This window comes from Rana temporaria, chromosome 5 (genome assembly GCF_905171775.1).
Source record: "Rana temporaria chromosome 5, aRanTem1.1, whole genome shotgun sequence".
Classification (NCBI taxonomy): Eukaryota; Metazoa; Chordata; class Amphibia; order Anura; family Ranidae; genus Rana; species Rana temporaria.
In genome coordinates, this window is record NC_053493.1 from 42,479,724 (window position 1) to 42,496,949 (window position 17,226).

General features: G+C 45.8%; 1 protein-coding gene across 1 annotated transcript in view; it reads right to left on the minus strand.

Moving 5' to 3' along the window:
- CUBN (cubilin) overlaps nt 1-17,226 on the minus strand; it is a 365,663-nt gene that overhangs the window by 325,058 nt on the left and 23,379 nt on the right. The window contains exons 4-5 of the mRNA XM_040352464.1: nt 16,304-16,342; nt 9,315-9,416 (exon numbers count right to left, since the gene is read on the minus strand). Coding sequence (XP_040208398.1) covers nt 9,315-9,416; nt 16,304-16,342 — 141 coding nt within the window. The remainder of the gene's footprint in view (nt 1-9,314; nt 9,417-16,303; nt 16,343-17,226) is intronic.

A 17,226-nucleotide genomic window follows, 5' to 3' on the forward strand; every position in this document is an offset into this window, starting at 1 on the left:
AGTGCCGGATTGATCTCAGGTCTACGGACTATTTGTTCTGATGTTTGATACCTTATGCTGTGTCCACCACAGTCTTTTTCTCTTTTGTACTCTTTTTGTTTGTTGATGTACCTTTTTCAATAAAACTCTTTGTACAAGAAATATCAGGTCCTTTAACAAAGGATGGACCGGGAACACCAGGTTGGCTTGGGGCGCTTTTAGGGAGCCCAATGAGGACACAGCGGAGGCCAGAGGCTGAGGCAAAGGCATTTTAAAAGCTGACCGTACCATATCCGTTAAGGACTGAACCCACAATTTTTCTGCGTGAGAAGCTGAAAAAGGTTCTTCTATAGTAGAATCTTCAGAACCCAAATGGTCCAGATGATCCTCAGCCTGGTCTCCTGTATCTTCCAATTCCTCAGTGGAAAGGACATCTTCCTCAGGAGATTCAAACCTGGGAGACGGGGACCTAGCCCGCTTCTTCCCGGATAAAGAGGCCGTAATAAGAGCGGCCATCCTCTTTTCAAATCCACCCAAGGTGGAGGCTAACATCTCTTCCGTGACATAGGAAGGAGTTGGTTGAATAGGGCCCGCCATAGCACCTAGCAACCCCGATGGCTCACCCAGGGCAGCAACCTCCGGATCCTCCGGGGAGGTAGGGGCAGGTGGATTCTGGGAAATATCCTCCGAGCCCGATGGGGAACCCTTCGGCTTTTTAACACCTTTAGCATTTTTAGCGTTCCCTGCACCCTTAGGAGCCATAATAACAAATCTGAGATACTCCGCTAATATACAACTAACTGTAATAGCTGGAGAAAAACACACATTTAAATAAATGAGGAAAAAAAATTTAGGCTAGGGTAATGTTAGACAGAAACTAAACTTCCCAAAACCTAACAAGAGATAGCAATATTGAGCCCCAAGGGCTTAATCATATCCTAATATTGCTTCCCTTAATGCTGGGCTAAGAGAGTACCAAATACTAAGTACTCTGACTGCTACTTAGTACACCGGCTTTTCAGAGAAAATATGAGCTTAAACAGCTCTTTAGCAAGGTGTGTACAAAAAAAAAAAACGGCCACTAGGTGTCACTGTGTCAGCATAACATAGGCAAACCTATCCTGCTCAGCTCAGCATCGCTGCTCCGTGTCCCTTCACAGCCTTCAGCAAACTGACAGGCTAAATAGAGTTTTTCCCTCTGATGTACAGAGGGGAGGGAACTCCCTGGGCGTCCCCCGCCCCTCCACGCAGCGTCGGCGCCTATAACAGTGCGCGCGCACGCGCGCGCTCCCGACGCCGCTCTCAGGAAGCAGGAAGCAGAATCCATGTGGGGAGAGGAGCCCGGGAGCTGCTGGAGACACACAGACATCAGGAAGTAAGTAATTTAAACCTGACATGCTCCCTTTTACATTTCATGGAGCAAAACACCTTGTAGCAGCAGCAGCAGTCTATTAGCCCAGCCAGAGGAACAGTATACCTGGGTGTTTGAGCCATCCAGTCATGCAGACTTTGTGGTTTCTCTTTTAGCCCATGCACAGAGGCATAAAAAAGGCTTTTCCCCAGAGTCCCCTGTGGGGAGCCCACTGACAAACCAAGTTCCGTAGGCCCCCCGCTTACCTTTCCACGCCGCAGGGTATTGCTCATGCAAGAGGCCCAATCTTCCCCCTTCACCGTGGGTATGGTCATAGACCTTCAGGGACCGGGGTCCAAGTCAGGAACACCACACACCTGGACCTATACAGCACTACTGGCAGCAGGTATTCATAGGTTAAAAAAACCCAGTCCTGGAACCCAGAGTCCAGCCCTCCAAGGAGAGGCATTATAGGCAAAACCCCATTCACGAATTGGGGCCCGGGTACCGTCCACTTTGGCTATGAAGCACCTTGGACGGATCCGGTCGGCTGGCCCTGGTCCCAAGGACAAACTGCAGGCACAACCTTCAACGTGCACCAACACCTAAGACACTGGCGAAAAAACTGAGGTACTCCCACTATGGGTGGGGGTTATATAGGGAGGGAACTTCCTGTCGGAGAGTGCCAGTGTCCATCACCTGAAGGTACACTATATAACCCATATGTAATGGCTATGCTGCTCTGTGTCCCGTGATGTACGATAAAGAAAATTACAGACAATTTATTAGTTCATGTCGACTGATGTTTGAACTACAGCCACGTACTTATCATTCTGATAGGATAAAGATCCTTACATTAATTTCTTTTCTTAGAGGTGAGCCCAGGGTATGGGCTGACACCTATGTAGAAGAACACGGAGATCTCTTAGGAGATTTTGACACATTTCTTGATGAGATGTCTTTGTTATACGAAGATCCCAACAAACAGTTAACAGCTGAGAATTCAATCAGGAGTCTTAGACAGGGAAGGCGTCCTGTTGAAGATTTTATTTCAGAATTCAAATGTTGGTGCAGAGAAACTCAATGGTCTGATATTTCTCTCAGAAACCAGTTCCGTTTGGGTTTATCTGAAGCTATGAAGGATGAGTTAGCTCGTGTTGACCTACCCACTACTTTGGAAGATCTTATGCACCTCTCAGTCACTATTGATCGTCGCCTTCGCGAAAGAAAGACTGAACGTGCCACTACCTATTCTGTCACTCCCTTCAGGAGATCTAGATCACCTCCCAAAGATTCTCCAATGGATCTTAGTGTTATTAAAGGACCTTTAACCTCTGCAGAGAAACAGCGTCGCAGAGCTAACAATCTTTGCCTATATTGTTCTGCTCCTGACCACATCGTTTCCACCTGCCCTCTTCTCAAGAAGAATTCAGAAGGTAATTTCTCCCACATTAATAAATTAAATTCACCCGGAACCATATCTAATCATTATATTTTTGTTCCTCTCACCCTACAGTGGGATCAAGGAAAGATTTCCATTGAAGCAATGGTCGACAGCGGGGCATGTGGCAACTTCATTGACTCAAATGTTGTAAAAGCAAATAAAATTCCCAGGGTGTTAAAGCAGATTCCAGTGTCACTCACATTTATTGATGGATCTAACTCTTCTTTCGGTCCAGTTACATCTCAGACAGTTCCTTTAATAGTTTCTTGTGCCAATGGCCACACAGAGACACTCAATTTTGATATTATTTCATCTCCAGTTTTCCCTATAGTTTTAGGTTTACCATGGTTGCATCTTCATCAGCCTACTATTCTTTGGCCCACAAGATCTCTTTCTTTACAGTCTACTTACTGTACAGAATTTTGTCATCCTCCATGTATCATCTCCTTCTCAGAGATTCATCCTACTAATTTACCAGATTACTTACAAGATTTTGCTGATGTGTTCAGTAAGACTAACGCGGAGAAACTCCCTCCACATAGGATTTACGATTGTCCTATTGACTTAATTCCTGACAGTCCTATCCCTACCGCTCGGATCTACCCCCTTTCACAACCAGAGCTTATACACCTAAAAGTTTACTTGGATGAGAACCTTAAAAAAGGATTTATAAGGCCCTCCACTTCTTCTGCCAGTGCAGCTCTATTTTTTGTAAAAAATAAGGATGGATCACTTCGACCGATAATAGATTATCGATCCCTCAATAACATCACAGTAAAGAATAGATATCCATTACCACTCATTCCAGAGCTTATTGAAAGGTTACAGACAGCTAAGATCTACACAAAGCTGGACCTCAGAGGTGCTTATAATCTTATAAGGATTCGCTCTGGAGATGAGTGGAAAACTGCTTTTAAAACTCGATACGGGCTTTTCGAGTACTGTGTAATGCCTTTCGGCTTATGTAATGCCCCAGCAACTTTTCAGTGGTTTATTAACGATATTTTTCATGATCTGCTTGACATTTGTGTTGTTATCTACTTAGATGACATATTAATTTATTCTGATACTCTCGAGGAACATCACAAACATGTGCGTTGGATTCTGGAGAGACTCAGAATTCACTCTCTATATGCAAAACTTGAGAAGTGCGTCTTCAGTCAGACTACTATCTCCTTTCTTGGTTATCAAATCACTCCAGATGGAGTTCAGATGGACCATACTAAAGTGGATTGCATTTTGTCTTGGCCTTCTCCCCAGTCCAGAAAGGCCCTTCAGAGATTCCTTGGATTTTCTAATTATTATAGAAAATTCATTAAAAATTTCTCATCAATTGTGAGACCACTTACTAGTCTAACCAGTTCTAAGATACCTTTCATTTGGTCCAAGGAAGCACAGAAATCATTTGAAACACTTAAGCTTAGTTACTCTTCAGCTCCCATTCTCCAACTTCCCAATCCAATGTTTCATTTTACGTTGGAAGTTGATGCTTCACATTTTGCCTTGGGTGCTGTACTTTCCCAACGACCCACATTATCACACCCACTACATCCTGTTGCCTTTTATTCCAGAACTTTATCACCAGCTGAAAAGAACTATCCGATTGGAGAAAAGGAACTGTTAGCAATAAAGGACGCTCTCGCAAACTGGAGACACCTTCTGGAGGGTTCTACACACCCTATCACTATCCTCACTGACCATCGTAATTTACAGCATCTCAAAACTTGTAAAACTCTTTCTGCCCGTCAAGTCAGATGGAGTTTATTTTTTGATCGTTTTGATTTTGTCATCTCATACCTCCCTGGTACTCAAAATATCAAAGCAGATTCTCTATCTCGTATGAATGAAGATCAATCCATGGACATTCCACCACTTTCCATTATTCCTTCCAACCGAATTATTGGAACAACTTTGACATTCGATAAATTGCTCATTCAAACTCTTTCTAAAGATAAATCTCAACTCCCTAAAGGTCTACAACAGCAGTCTAATGGACTATTTACTTTCAACGACAAGATCTACGTTCCACCAAGTTTACAACTCACACTATTAAAACAACTCCACGATGCCCCACTTGCAGGTCATCCTGGTATTAGTAAAACCATTCTTTTACTGAAGAGAAGTTATTGGTGGCCCCATATGACAAAGACTGTTCATGACTATGTGAGTTCTTGCCACACTTGTGCAATCAACAAACATTCGAGGAAACCACCCTATGGGTTATTAACCTCCATCCCAATACCTGACAGACCTTGGGATGTTATATCCATGGATTTCATAGTAGACCTTCCTAGATCAAATGGATTTAACACCATCATGGTCACTGTTGACATATTAACCAAGATGGCCCATTTTGTACCTTTGAAAAAGTTACCTACTTCTCAAGAAACAGCAAGGGCTTTTGTATCTAATATTCTTAAATTGCATGGCCTTCCATCCCAAATCATTTCGGATCGTGGGTCACAGTTTATTTCCAAGTTTTGGAGAGCCCTTTGCCAAACCTTACAAATAGATCATCGTAGATCTACTGCTTATCATCCCAAAACAAATGGGCAAACGGAACGTGTTAACCAAACTCTTGAGCAATATTTGCGCTGTTATTGCACCCATCTTCAAGATGACTGGGTTGACTTACTTCCACATGCAGAGTTTGCATATAACAATGCTTCCAATTCATCTTCTCAGTTTTCACCCTTTTACGCAAATTATGGGTTTCATCCTAATAGTTTACCTTCTACTTTTTCTCCAAGTAATGTTCCGGCTGTTGAGAATTTCTTATCAACCATAAAAAACACTCTAAACACTCTTCGTTCTAATCTAAAGACTGCTCAAATTAGACAAAAGAAATATTACGACTCTCATAGAACAATATCACCTCCATACAAGATTGGAGATTTGGTATGGTTATCCACTCGGAATTTACGACTTAATATTCCTTCAAAGAAACTTGGTCGTCAATATACAGGACCTTTCTCAATTTCTCATGTAATAAATAAAAATGCTGTTAGATTACTTCTACCTCCAGATTGGAAGATTCATCCATCTTTTCATGTTTCACTAATCAAGCCTTATAAATCTAACCCCTTTCCAAATAGAGATCCACAACCTCCTCCTCCAATTCAAGTTTTTGGTGAAACTGAATATCAGGTAGAGAAGATTCTTGATTCTAGGAAAAGAGGATCCTCTATTCAATATTTGATTCGTTGGAAAGGCTATTCTCCCACAGATGATTCCTGGGAATGTTCTTCAAATATTCATGCTCCTCGGCTCATTAAGCAGTTTCATCATAAATATCCTGATAAACCATGTCTCACTGGGCGCTCCGGAGGTGCCCCCTTGAGGAGGGGGGTATGTAACGCCGTCAGCGTTACTCCTTCCACATGGAGCGCAGACTTGTCACTTATGACAGTTGCGCTCCATTCAGATACACGTCCGCGTCACTTCCGGTGCGCGGACGTCTGCGCTCCACGTTGGAACGCGGAAGTGCGTTCCAACGTGCGGCGCTCAGCTCAGCCACTGCCCAGGCTATTTAAACTCCCGGGAATGGCGGCAGGGTGTTCGGATATTCCTGTTGGACCCTGCCGCCACCTGGGAACCCAGAACGAGCTACAGAGTCCCTGTAGCACCTCTCTTCACAGCGCACCTGTTCAGAGACCCAAGACATCACTAGCTTCTGCTGGAGATTCACCACCATTGCTCACTACAGGCTAGATACCACCACCACCTGTGCGGACTTTCCTGGTACAAACCACCTCCTAAACCGCAAGTATATCTAAACCACATTACTGCTGTATAAGGTACCATCAACACCTGTGCGGACTTTCCTGGTACAGACCACCTCCTAAACCGCAAGTATATGTAATACCAGCTTGTTGTTAATAGTGATTGCTAGTATATGCCTGAACTATATCCTAGACTCTATACTTATTACTATATACTAGCACCAGATACAGCAGAGTACTTCATACTATTCATATGTGTGTGGTGAGATACTACAATACCAGTAATTTCTACTACCTTTATTTGATGCAAATACCTAAATTAGATTTACGATTATAGTATCTGGGTTGTGTCTATCAATTAAGCTTAAGAGGAATTAAGCTACTACTTTTATGTGTTACCTTCATTAGAGGATATGATGATAATACCCCAAACTCTTATTGTTCTGTGAGAGTGAAGTGGTGGTTGATTTCTGATAAGCCTCTACACCTGCGGTCTAAACATTAAGTAGAGTCTTATCATTTTCAGGGTCATAACAACATGTCTGCTGGGAGATTTTGGTCTGATGTGTGTACACACCATCAGACCAAAATCCCCGCGGACAGAAAATGCGGTGACGTGGCGGCGACGTGCGCGAACCAGGAAGTTCAATGCTTCCACGCATGCGTCAAATCACTTCGACGCATGTGGGGGATTTCGGTCCGATGGTTAGGTGTACTAACCATCGGACATGTCCGACGGACAGGTTTCCACCGGACAAGTTTCTTAGCATGCTAAGAAACTTTTGAACCGCTGGAAACCTGTCCGCTAGGCCGTACACACGGTGGGACATGTCCGCGGAAACTGTTCCGCGGACCAGTTTCAGCAGACATGTCCGGTCGTGTGTACGCGGCCTAATAATCAGATTATGTGTACAGGGCATTACTTTTTCCTATAAGAGTCTCATGCCGCGTACACACGATCAGAATTTCCGACAAGCAAACCGTGGATTTTTTTCCAAAAGTCAAGAACGGGGTGACGTACAACACCAAGACGAGCCGAGAAAAATTAAGTTCAATGATTCCAATCGTGTGTACAAGGCATGAGAAAGAGAACATGTTCTCCTTTTTTTCAGATGAAAGATCGGAAATTCCGTTCGTCTGTATGGAACTCCGATGGAGAAAAAAACACGCATGCTCAGAATCAAGTCGACGCATGCTCAGAAGCATTGAACTTCATTTTTCTCGGCTCGTTTTAGTGTTGTAGGTCAACGCGTTTTGGACGGTCGGAATTTGGTGTGACAGTGTGTATGCAAGACAGCTTGAACTGAGTTATACAAAGGTATCAGTAAACCGTATCGGCGAGTACGAGTGTCTATTCTTGTGCTCAAAACAGTATCAGTGCAATACTATCTTTTAGGCCTCATAACATTATAAAAACGCCAGTAGCTTTGCAGTGAGTTTTTCAACTTTTAAAAAAAAACAAAAACTTTTTTCAACATTTCTGCAATATAGTTTTTTGGCGTTTATTCAAGTTTTTTGGCGTTTTTCTGCGTTAGCATTTTGTAGCGTGTTTTTTTTTTTTTTTTAAGAAAAAAAATGTTTCTTTTTTTTCAATGGTTAAAAAATGTTGGCGAGTGAAGTTTTTGAGCGTTTACCGACGTTTGTTAGCGTTTATCAGCGTTAGAGAGATTTTACAGATGAAAAACGTCTCAGAACCTACTAGTTTTGTTTGTTTTTTTCTGCTCTAAAACTGCCACTTCCCAAAACTGCTGATAACAGCCTATGGGCCAGATCCTCAGAGCGAGTACGCCGGCGTATCTACTGATACGCCGGCGTACTTTCAAATTACCCGCGTCGTATCTTTAGTTTGAATCCTCAAACCAAAATACGACGGCATCTGGGTTAGATCGTACGCCTTCGGATCTAAGATGCAATACTTCGGCGTCCGCTGGGTGGCATTCACGTTGTTTTCCGCGTCGGGTATGCAAATTAGCTATTTCCGACGATCCACGAACGTACGTACGTCGTCTTTAGTCGGCTTTTTCCGGCGTATAGTTAAAGCTGGTATTTTGCGGCGTATAGTTAGACTTGCCATGTTAAGTATGGCCGTCTTTCCCGCGTCAAAATTTGAATTTTTTTTTGCGTAAGTCGTCCGTGAATCAGAATGTACGTAAGTCCCGTCTAAGTTAAAAAAAAATGACGTCCTAGCGACGTCATTTAGCGCAATGCACGCCGGGAAATTTCGGGACGGCGCATGCACAGTTCATTCGGCGCGGGGACGCGCTTCATTTAAATGAAACCCGCCCCCTAATCGCCGATTTGAATTCTGCCGCCAGAGATACACTACTCCGCCGTAACTTACGGCGCAAATTCTCTGAGGATTTAAAGCAGCCAAAAGTAAGTTACAGCGGCGTAGCGTATCTCACATATGCTGCGCTGATCTATTTCTATGTGGATCTGGCCCTATGTGTGCATGACATATAGGATAACATGATGGAGAGTTTAATGACTGAAGAAAAAACGACTACAGCCAAAAACAGCTGCTGTAAAAACGTCAAAAAACCTCCAGTGTGCATGAGGCCTCAGGGTGGCATTCTTCCCACTGGCCACCAATGTAAGTGACATTTTTTCCACCGCCTCAATGAATTGATTTTAGCAGGGCTTTCTCGAGAACTGAAAATTATGTCAAGGGTTCCTCAGTGGTGAAAAATTTGTTAAAGGCTGTCCTGGGCAGATCTCAAAATATTCTTCTAGTTTTTAAAAAATCAGCCCAAAAAAAAAGACACTTCAGACACATAACATCATGACAGTACATAGGGGAATAGTATTGCCTCCATACCTGCCAGTTATCGGGGCACAAACAAAAGAAGGAACCCAGAAGGTTCAGACACATCCCTGAATTATGACATGGGTCACTATTGCACGACTTTTGGTTGATAGTCTGTTATTGCAAAAAAAAAGTTATTTAGAAATTAAACAAACACATTTGCATTTATCATATACTGTATAACGTGTATGCACAACAGAAAACACATGAAATCTATGCGTCAAGAGACACTGACGTCAGAACAGGGGCGGACTGACAACTCATGGGGCCCCGGGGCAATAGGAGATTATGGGGCCCTCCCCCGGCAATAGGAGATTATGGGGCCCCCAGGCAATAGACGATTATGGGACCCCCAGGTAATAGGAGATTATGGGGCCACATAGTATACACACACATACAGTATACATACACAGTATACACACACAGACACACAATATACATACACACAGAATACACACGCTGAAAAGGTACTGGAGAGGCAGGCCAGCTAGAATCTTGGGATTTAAAAAAAAACACAGATTTTTACATACTGTCCTTGGTTTTACTGAGGCTGGGAACCCTGATGGGGCCCCATGCTAGTGGCATGGGGCCCTCAGGCAGTGCCCGAGTGCCCAAATGGTCAGTCCGCCCCCGGCGTCAGAATATTCATATCAACAACAATCTTCCCATAAGATTATATGTGCATGTAACATATTTTATGTACACTATACTACCAAAAGTATTGGGACGCCTGCCTTTACACACACATGAACTTTAATGGCATCCCAGTCTTCTTCCGTAGGGTTTAATATTGAATTGGCCCACCCTTTGCAGCTATAACAGCTTCAACTCTTCTGGGAAGGCTGTCCACAAGGTTTAGGAGAGTGTCTATGGGAATGTTTGACAATTCTTCCACAAGCACATTTGTGAGGCACTGATGTTTGGGATATTTATTATAGCAAAAAGTAAAAAATATTGCATTTTTTTCAAAATTATCGCTCTATTTTTGTTTATAGCGCAAAAAATAAAAACCGCAGAGGTGATCAAATACCACCAAAAGAAAGCTCTATTTGTGGGAAAAAAAGGACGCCAATTTTGTTTGGGAGCCACGTCGCACGACCGTGCAATTGTCAGTTAAAGCGACGCAGTGCCGAAACGCAAAAAGGGGCAAGGTCCTTTAGCTGCATTTTGGTCCGGGTCTTAAGTGGTTAAGTAGACATTGAAAAGCCCTATGACTGCAGCTGGGCACTATCATCAGCAGCCCCAGCAGACTCCAAGCTGTCACTCAAGTGAAATTCTTTAGTATTCCCCTTAGATCCTCCTCTTTTAGCTACATAAAAGGTTATATAGAGAGGCGCGGAGAGGGGTGGAGGAGCTGGGCCAGCACAGACAGTAATTAGACACTCCTAGAAGAGCAGTGGGCTGTTATGGGAAAGGGGGAATTGAGTTCAAAGGCACACTGCAATTTAAAAAAAAAAATTATGGAAAGAGAAAACACTGCCAGTAAGCACTTAAACTGCTTGATTTTGCTGTGCTTTTTTAAAGTTGGGTATCTTTTAGCAGTGGCGTCATGAGGGTTTGTGTCACCCGGTGCGGTAAAACATGGTGTCACCCCCCCTCTGTCTAGGCTGCCCAGCACCAAGCAGGCAGCGCACGGGCAGGGGGCGCACCCCAAACCAGCCCCTGTAAATGATAGTATAGGGCAGTATAGTTGCAGGTTAGGGTAGTATAGAGTGGCACAGTGGCAGGTTGGTGTAGTGGGGTGGTATAGGACAGGTTAAGGTGGTATAGGGCATGTTGGGGTGATATAGGGTAGTTTGGGGTGGTATAGGGCAAGTTAGGGTTGCATAGGACAGGTTGGGGTGGTATAGGGCAAGTTAGGGTGGTACAGGGCAGGTTGGGGTTACATAGGGCAAGTTGGGATGGCATTGGGCAGGTTGGGGTGGTATAGGGCAAGTTATGGTGGTATAGGGCAAGTTATGGTGGCATGGGAAAGTTTGGGGTGGTACAGGGCAGGCTGGGGTGGTACAGGGCTGTTTGGGGGGGTACAGGGCAGGCTGGGGTGGTAAAGGGCTGTTTGGGGTGGTAAAGGGCTGTTTGGGGTGGTACAGGGCAGGCTGGGGTGGTACAGGGCAGGCTGTGGTGGTACAGGGCAGGCTGGGGTGGCACAGAGCAGGCTGGGGTAGTACAGGGCAGGCTGGGATTGCACAGGGCAGGCTGGGCATGTCAGCTAAAAAAAAAAAAAAAAAACGGGATGGTGTCACCCCTCTAGCGGGTGTCACCCGGTGCGGAACGCACCCCCCTAGCAACGCCTCTGTCTTTTAGTATCTTTTAGTATGTCTCATCAATGCCAAAAATGTGAGACATAAAACATTGGAGATACCATAAATAAGTGCATATAAAAGCAATATATGTACATCATGCAGTTCTGGGATTGAACCCCACGTAGGACACTGTCTGCATGGAGTTTGCATATTCTTCCTGTGTTTGCATAAGTTACCAATCACAAACATGTCAGTAGGCTAATTGGTTTCCTCCCAAAATTGGCCTCGCTGTATGTATGAGGATCCTTTTACACTTGTGCGATCTGAAAGAGGTGAGATTTTGCCATGACTTTGATGCGACTTAAAGCAATGCCTGTGTAATCTTGAGGTCTATGGACCTCAAGTCGCATGGAAGTCATACCAATGTAGTGCAGGGACTACTTTGAAGTCGCACAGATATGAACAGTACTTATTGGAAATCATGGGGAATGACTTTGCAGTCCCAAGTCGCAAGACAAGTCACACAAGTGTGAAAGGGGCCTTAGTGAGATAGAGATTGCCGGCTCCTTTGGTGAGTGATGAGAAGGGGGCCCAACTGTTAATACATTGGTGTGGAATTACTAAAGGCAAATAGACTGGGCACTTTACAAGTGTAGTTGCGCTCATTTTCCACAGAGCTTTGTGAATGTGGTGAAGCTCTGCTGGTTTCTGTCATCCAATCACGTATAAAGGAAAAAAAAAATATTTTTTATTTTATTGCTCTTGATTAGGTACACTTTATGAAATGAATCGTCACCACATTAAAGTGGATGTAAACCCGATTCATGAAATGTGAGCTGGGCACATATATCTGCAGTATTTTGTTATTTCTCTTCAATGAGCTAAGTCCCATAGCTCTCTCCTGAACTGTTCCTCTGTTGTCAGCCTGATAACTCCTGACAAATTCTCGAACACTTTAGACAAAAGCAGCCTGAATCTTCAGTCTGGGGAGGTTGCTAAAATAGATTAACAGGGAGCAGGTCCTATTACAAAACACCTCTGAGAGTCTCTGCCTATGAGGAGAGGGGGTGTGTGCCTTTCCTCCAATCAGCATTGTTAGCTATCTTGGCTGTATGCCCAGACATCACACTCGTGTTAACCAGGAAGAGAACATTTCCTAACATTATCTGAACATTCTAAACAGTATATAAATGTGAACACAGCAGATATACATATAGGGCCAGATCCACAAAAACCTGACGTAACTTAAAAAATCCAATTTAAGTTACACTGGCTTAAAGTTTCTACCTAAGTGCCTGATCCACAAAGCACTTATCTAGAAATTTCAGGCTGTGTAACTAAAATTCCGCCGGCGCAAGGCGTTCCTATTCAAATGGGGCGAGTCCCATTTAAATGAGGCGCGCTCCCGCGCCGGCCGTACTGCGCATGCGCGTCGGCCGTACTGCGCATGCGCGAAGTTACGTTACGCCGAGTTTTGAGGATCGCGACGGCTGATGCCGCGTACACACCATCGTTTTCTGCGATGGAAAAAAACGTCATTTTCAAAAACGTCAATTTAATTGACCGTGTGTGGGCAAAAACGTCGTTTTATGTCTTCTAAAAAACGACAGAAAAAAATTGAAGCATGCTTCAATTTTATGTGTCGTTTTTGGCCGACGTCGTTTTCTGTGTTCTAAACATTGACCGTGTGTACGTAAAAACGTCGATTTAAGCCCGCGCATGCTCAGAAGCAAGTTAGGAGACGGCAGCGCTCATTCATGTAAAACGACTGTTCAGAATGGAATCAGCACATTCGTTAAGGTGTTTTTCAGCTTATAGACAAGAAAACGACATTTAAAGCACAGTCACTGAAAATCACGAATCGTATCTCACCAAACTTTTACTAACACGCAGCAACACGATATCAGCAAAAGAGGCCGTCTTCCGCATGGAAACGACCCTTTATAGTGACGTAGTGCGTGATTGACGGAACTGCGCTGTGCTAGAGCGTTGTGAAAAAGCGATGGTGTGTATGCTACGTCGTTGTTCAAATTGAAGTTTGAAAAATGACGTTTTTTTAAAGCACATAAAGCGTCGCTTTTTTCCATCGCAGAAAACGATGGTGTGTACGCGGCATTAAAGTTGCGTCGGGGAAAAAAAAATGACAGCGGCATGCATTCCTGAGGGAGAACTCCATGCCAATTTTCAAAGAAAAAACCGGCATGGGTTCCCCCCCCAGGAGCATACCAGGTCCTTAGGTCTGGCATGGGTTGTAAGGAGACCCCCCCACGCCGAAAAATTGACGTAGGGGGTCCCCCTACAATCCATACCAGACCCGTATCCAAAGCACGGTACCCGGCCGGCCAGGAAGGGAGTGGGGACGAGCGAGCGCCCCCCCCCCCCTCCTGAGCCGTGCCAGGCCGCGTGCCCTCAACATGGGGGGGTTGGGTGCTCTGGGGCAGGGGGGCGCACTGCGGGCCCCCCCACCCCAGAGCACCCTGTCCCCATGTTGATGAGGACAGGACCTCTTCCCGACAACCCTTGCCATTGGTTGTCGGGGTCTGCGGGCGGAGGCTTATCGGAATCTGGGAGTCCCCTTTAATAAGGGGGCCCCCAGATACCGGCCCCCCACCCTAAGTGAATGGATATGGGGTACATCGTACCCCTATCCATTCACCTGGAGGCAAAAAGTAAAAGTTAATAAACACACAACACAAGGCTTTTTAAAATATTTTATTATTCTGCTCCGGACGCCCCCCCTGTCTTCGTTATTAGCTCAATTACCAGGGGGGGCTTCTTCTTCCGCTCTCCGGGGGTCTTCTTCCACTCTCCGGGGGTCTTCCGCTCTCCGGGGGGGCTTCTCCGGACTCCGGGGGGGCTTCTCCGGACTCCGGGGGGCTTCTTCCATCTTCTCCCCTCTTCCGCTCTTGACTCGGCGAACCCCGGTTCTTCTGCAGCTCTCCGGTGCCTTCTTCTTCAGCGCTGGCTGCCTGCTATGTTTGTGTGTTAGCTCGATTTCAAACAGGCAGCCGGCGCGGTCTTCTGTGGCGTCAGGGTCTTCTGGTCTTCTGTTCTTCCGATGTTGTCTCGTCGCCTGTTGTCGCTGTAATGATGGAAGCGCGCCTTGCATCCCATTTATATAGGCATCACCGTCCCATCATGCTCCGGTAGGTACCCACGTGGTGGGTGCCTACCCACGTGCACCCACCACGTGGGTACCTACCGGAGCATGATGGGACGGTGATGCCTATATAAATGTGATGCAAGGCGCGCTTCCATCATTACAGCGACAACAGGCGACGAGACAACATCGGAAGAACAGAAGACCAGAAGACCCTGACGTCACAGAAGACCGCGCCGGCTGCCTGTTTGAAATCGAGCTAACACACAAACATAGCAGGCAGCCAGCGCTGAAGAAGAAGGCACCGGAGAGCTGCAGAAGAACCGGGGTTCGCCGAGTCAAGAGCGGAAGAGGGGAGAAGATGGAAGAAGCCCCCCGGAGTCCGGAGAAGCCCCCCCGGAGAGCGGAAGACCCCCGGAGAGCGGAGAAGACCCCCGGAGAGTGGAAGAAGAAGCCCCCCCTGCTAATTGAGCTAATAACGAAGACAGGGGGGGCGTCCGGAGCAGAATAATAAAATATTTTAAAAAGCCTTGTGTTGTGTGTTTATTAACTTTTACTTTTTGCCTCCAGGTGAATGGATAGGGGTACGATGTACCCCATATCCATTCACTTAGGGTGGGGGGCCGGTATCTGGGGGCCCCCTTATTAAAGGGGACTCCCAGATTCCGATAAGCCTCCGCCCGCAGACCCCGACAACCAATGGCAAGGGTTGTCGGGAAGAGGTCCTGTCCTCATCAACATGGGGACAGGGTGCTCTGGGGTGGGGGGGCCCGCAGTGCGCCCCCCTGCCCCAGAGCACCCAACCCCCCCATGTTGAGGGCACGCGGCCTGGCACGGCTCAGGAGGGGGGGGGGGCGCTCGCTCGTCCCCACTCCCTTCCTGGCCGGCCGGGTAGCGTGCTTTGGATACGGGTCTGGTATGGATTGTAGGGGGACCCCCTACGTCAATTTTTCGGCGTAGGGGGGGTCCCCTTACAACCCATACCAGACCTAAGGGCCTGGTATGCTCCTGGGGGTGAACCCATGCCGGTTTTGTTTTTTACAAATTGACGTGGAGTTCTCCCTCGGGAAAGCATACCAAATGCCGTCGCTGGAATGGGCCTTTACAAGGTGTGACTAACTTTACACTTTGTAAAACGAGCCCTAATTTTACACTTGCAAAATAACACTTACGGCGCAAAAAAGAAGCTAGAAAGCTTTGTGGATCGCCTTAAGTGCTAATTTGCATACTAGCAACGGCATTTCGACTCGAAATGCCCCCAGCGGCGGATGCGGTACTGCATCCTAAAATTAGGCAGTGTAAATCAATTACACATGCCGGATCTTCTGTGTAACTTTGGAAAAAGCCTTTTGAGGATCGTTTCCAAAGTTACACACAGACTGAACAGCACTTAAGTCGGAGTATCTCTTTTGAGGATCTGGCCCATAAAGCCTATGTGGGGAGATTTGGTTCATCCCTGTGTATCATCTGAGGCTGTTCACTTCACTGGGTGTATGGAGGGTTTACATCCACTTTAAGCTCTGGGGAAAATTAGTGCAACTCAGACTGCACTTGCAAAGTGCCCAGGCTATTTGCCTTTAGTAAATCCACCCCATAACCCCTATGCCAATGCTATCTAAATCAATACATAAAATATATAAATAACAAGAAAAGCTTACCTCCTGCAACACTTGAACTCTGTTTTCAATTTCAGACAACTAGAAAGATAAGATAACCCCACCATAAAATATTAAAATCATGAATTTCTTTGCCAGTCATCATTCATAACATTGTAAACATTTAGGGGCAGATTCTCGTACAACTGCGGCGGCGTAACGTATCTCCTTTACGTTACACCGCCGCAAGTTTTACGGGCAAGTGCTTGATTCACAAAGCACTTGCCTGTAAAGTTGCGGCGGTGTAGCGTAAAGTCCACCGGCGCAAGCCCGCCTAATTCAAATGATCCAGGTAGGGGGCGTGGATCATTTAAATTAGGTGCGTTCCCGCGCCTATCGTTATGCGCATGCTCCGTCGCGAAATTTCCCGCCATGCATTGCGCGAAATTCCATCGCAAGTACGTCATTGGTTTCGACGTTAATGTAAATTGCGTCCAGCGCCATTCACGGACGACTTACGCAAACGACGTAACATTTTGAAATTTCGACGCGGGAACGACGGCCATACTTAACATTGGCTACGTCACCTAGGGGGCATGTTTATCTTTACGCCGCGTATCTCTTACGGAAACTACGTAAATTCACTACGACGGGCAAGCGTACGTTCGTGAATCGGCGTAACTAGTCATTTGCATATTCTACGTCGACCGCAATGGAAGCGCCACCTAGCGGTCAGCGTAGATATTGCACCCTAAGATACGACGGCACTGGCCGTCGTATCTTAGGCATGTTTAAGTTGTATCTCAGTTTGAGAATACACTTAAGCATACGACGGGCTTAGATTCGGAGTTACGTCGGAGTATCTGCTGATACGCCGGCGTAATTCTATGTAAATCTGCCCCTTAGTATCCCTGTAAGGCCTTGTTCACACCCTCTGAAGAGCACCCTGCGAAGTATCACTTTTCAGAGAGCATTTCAACATATTG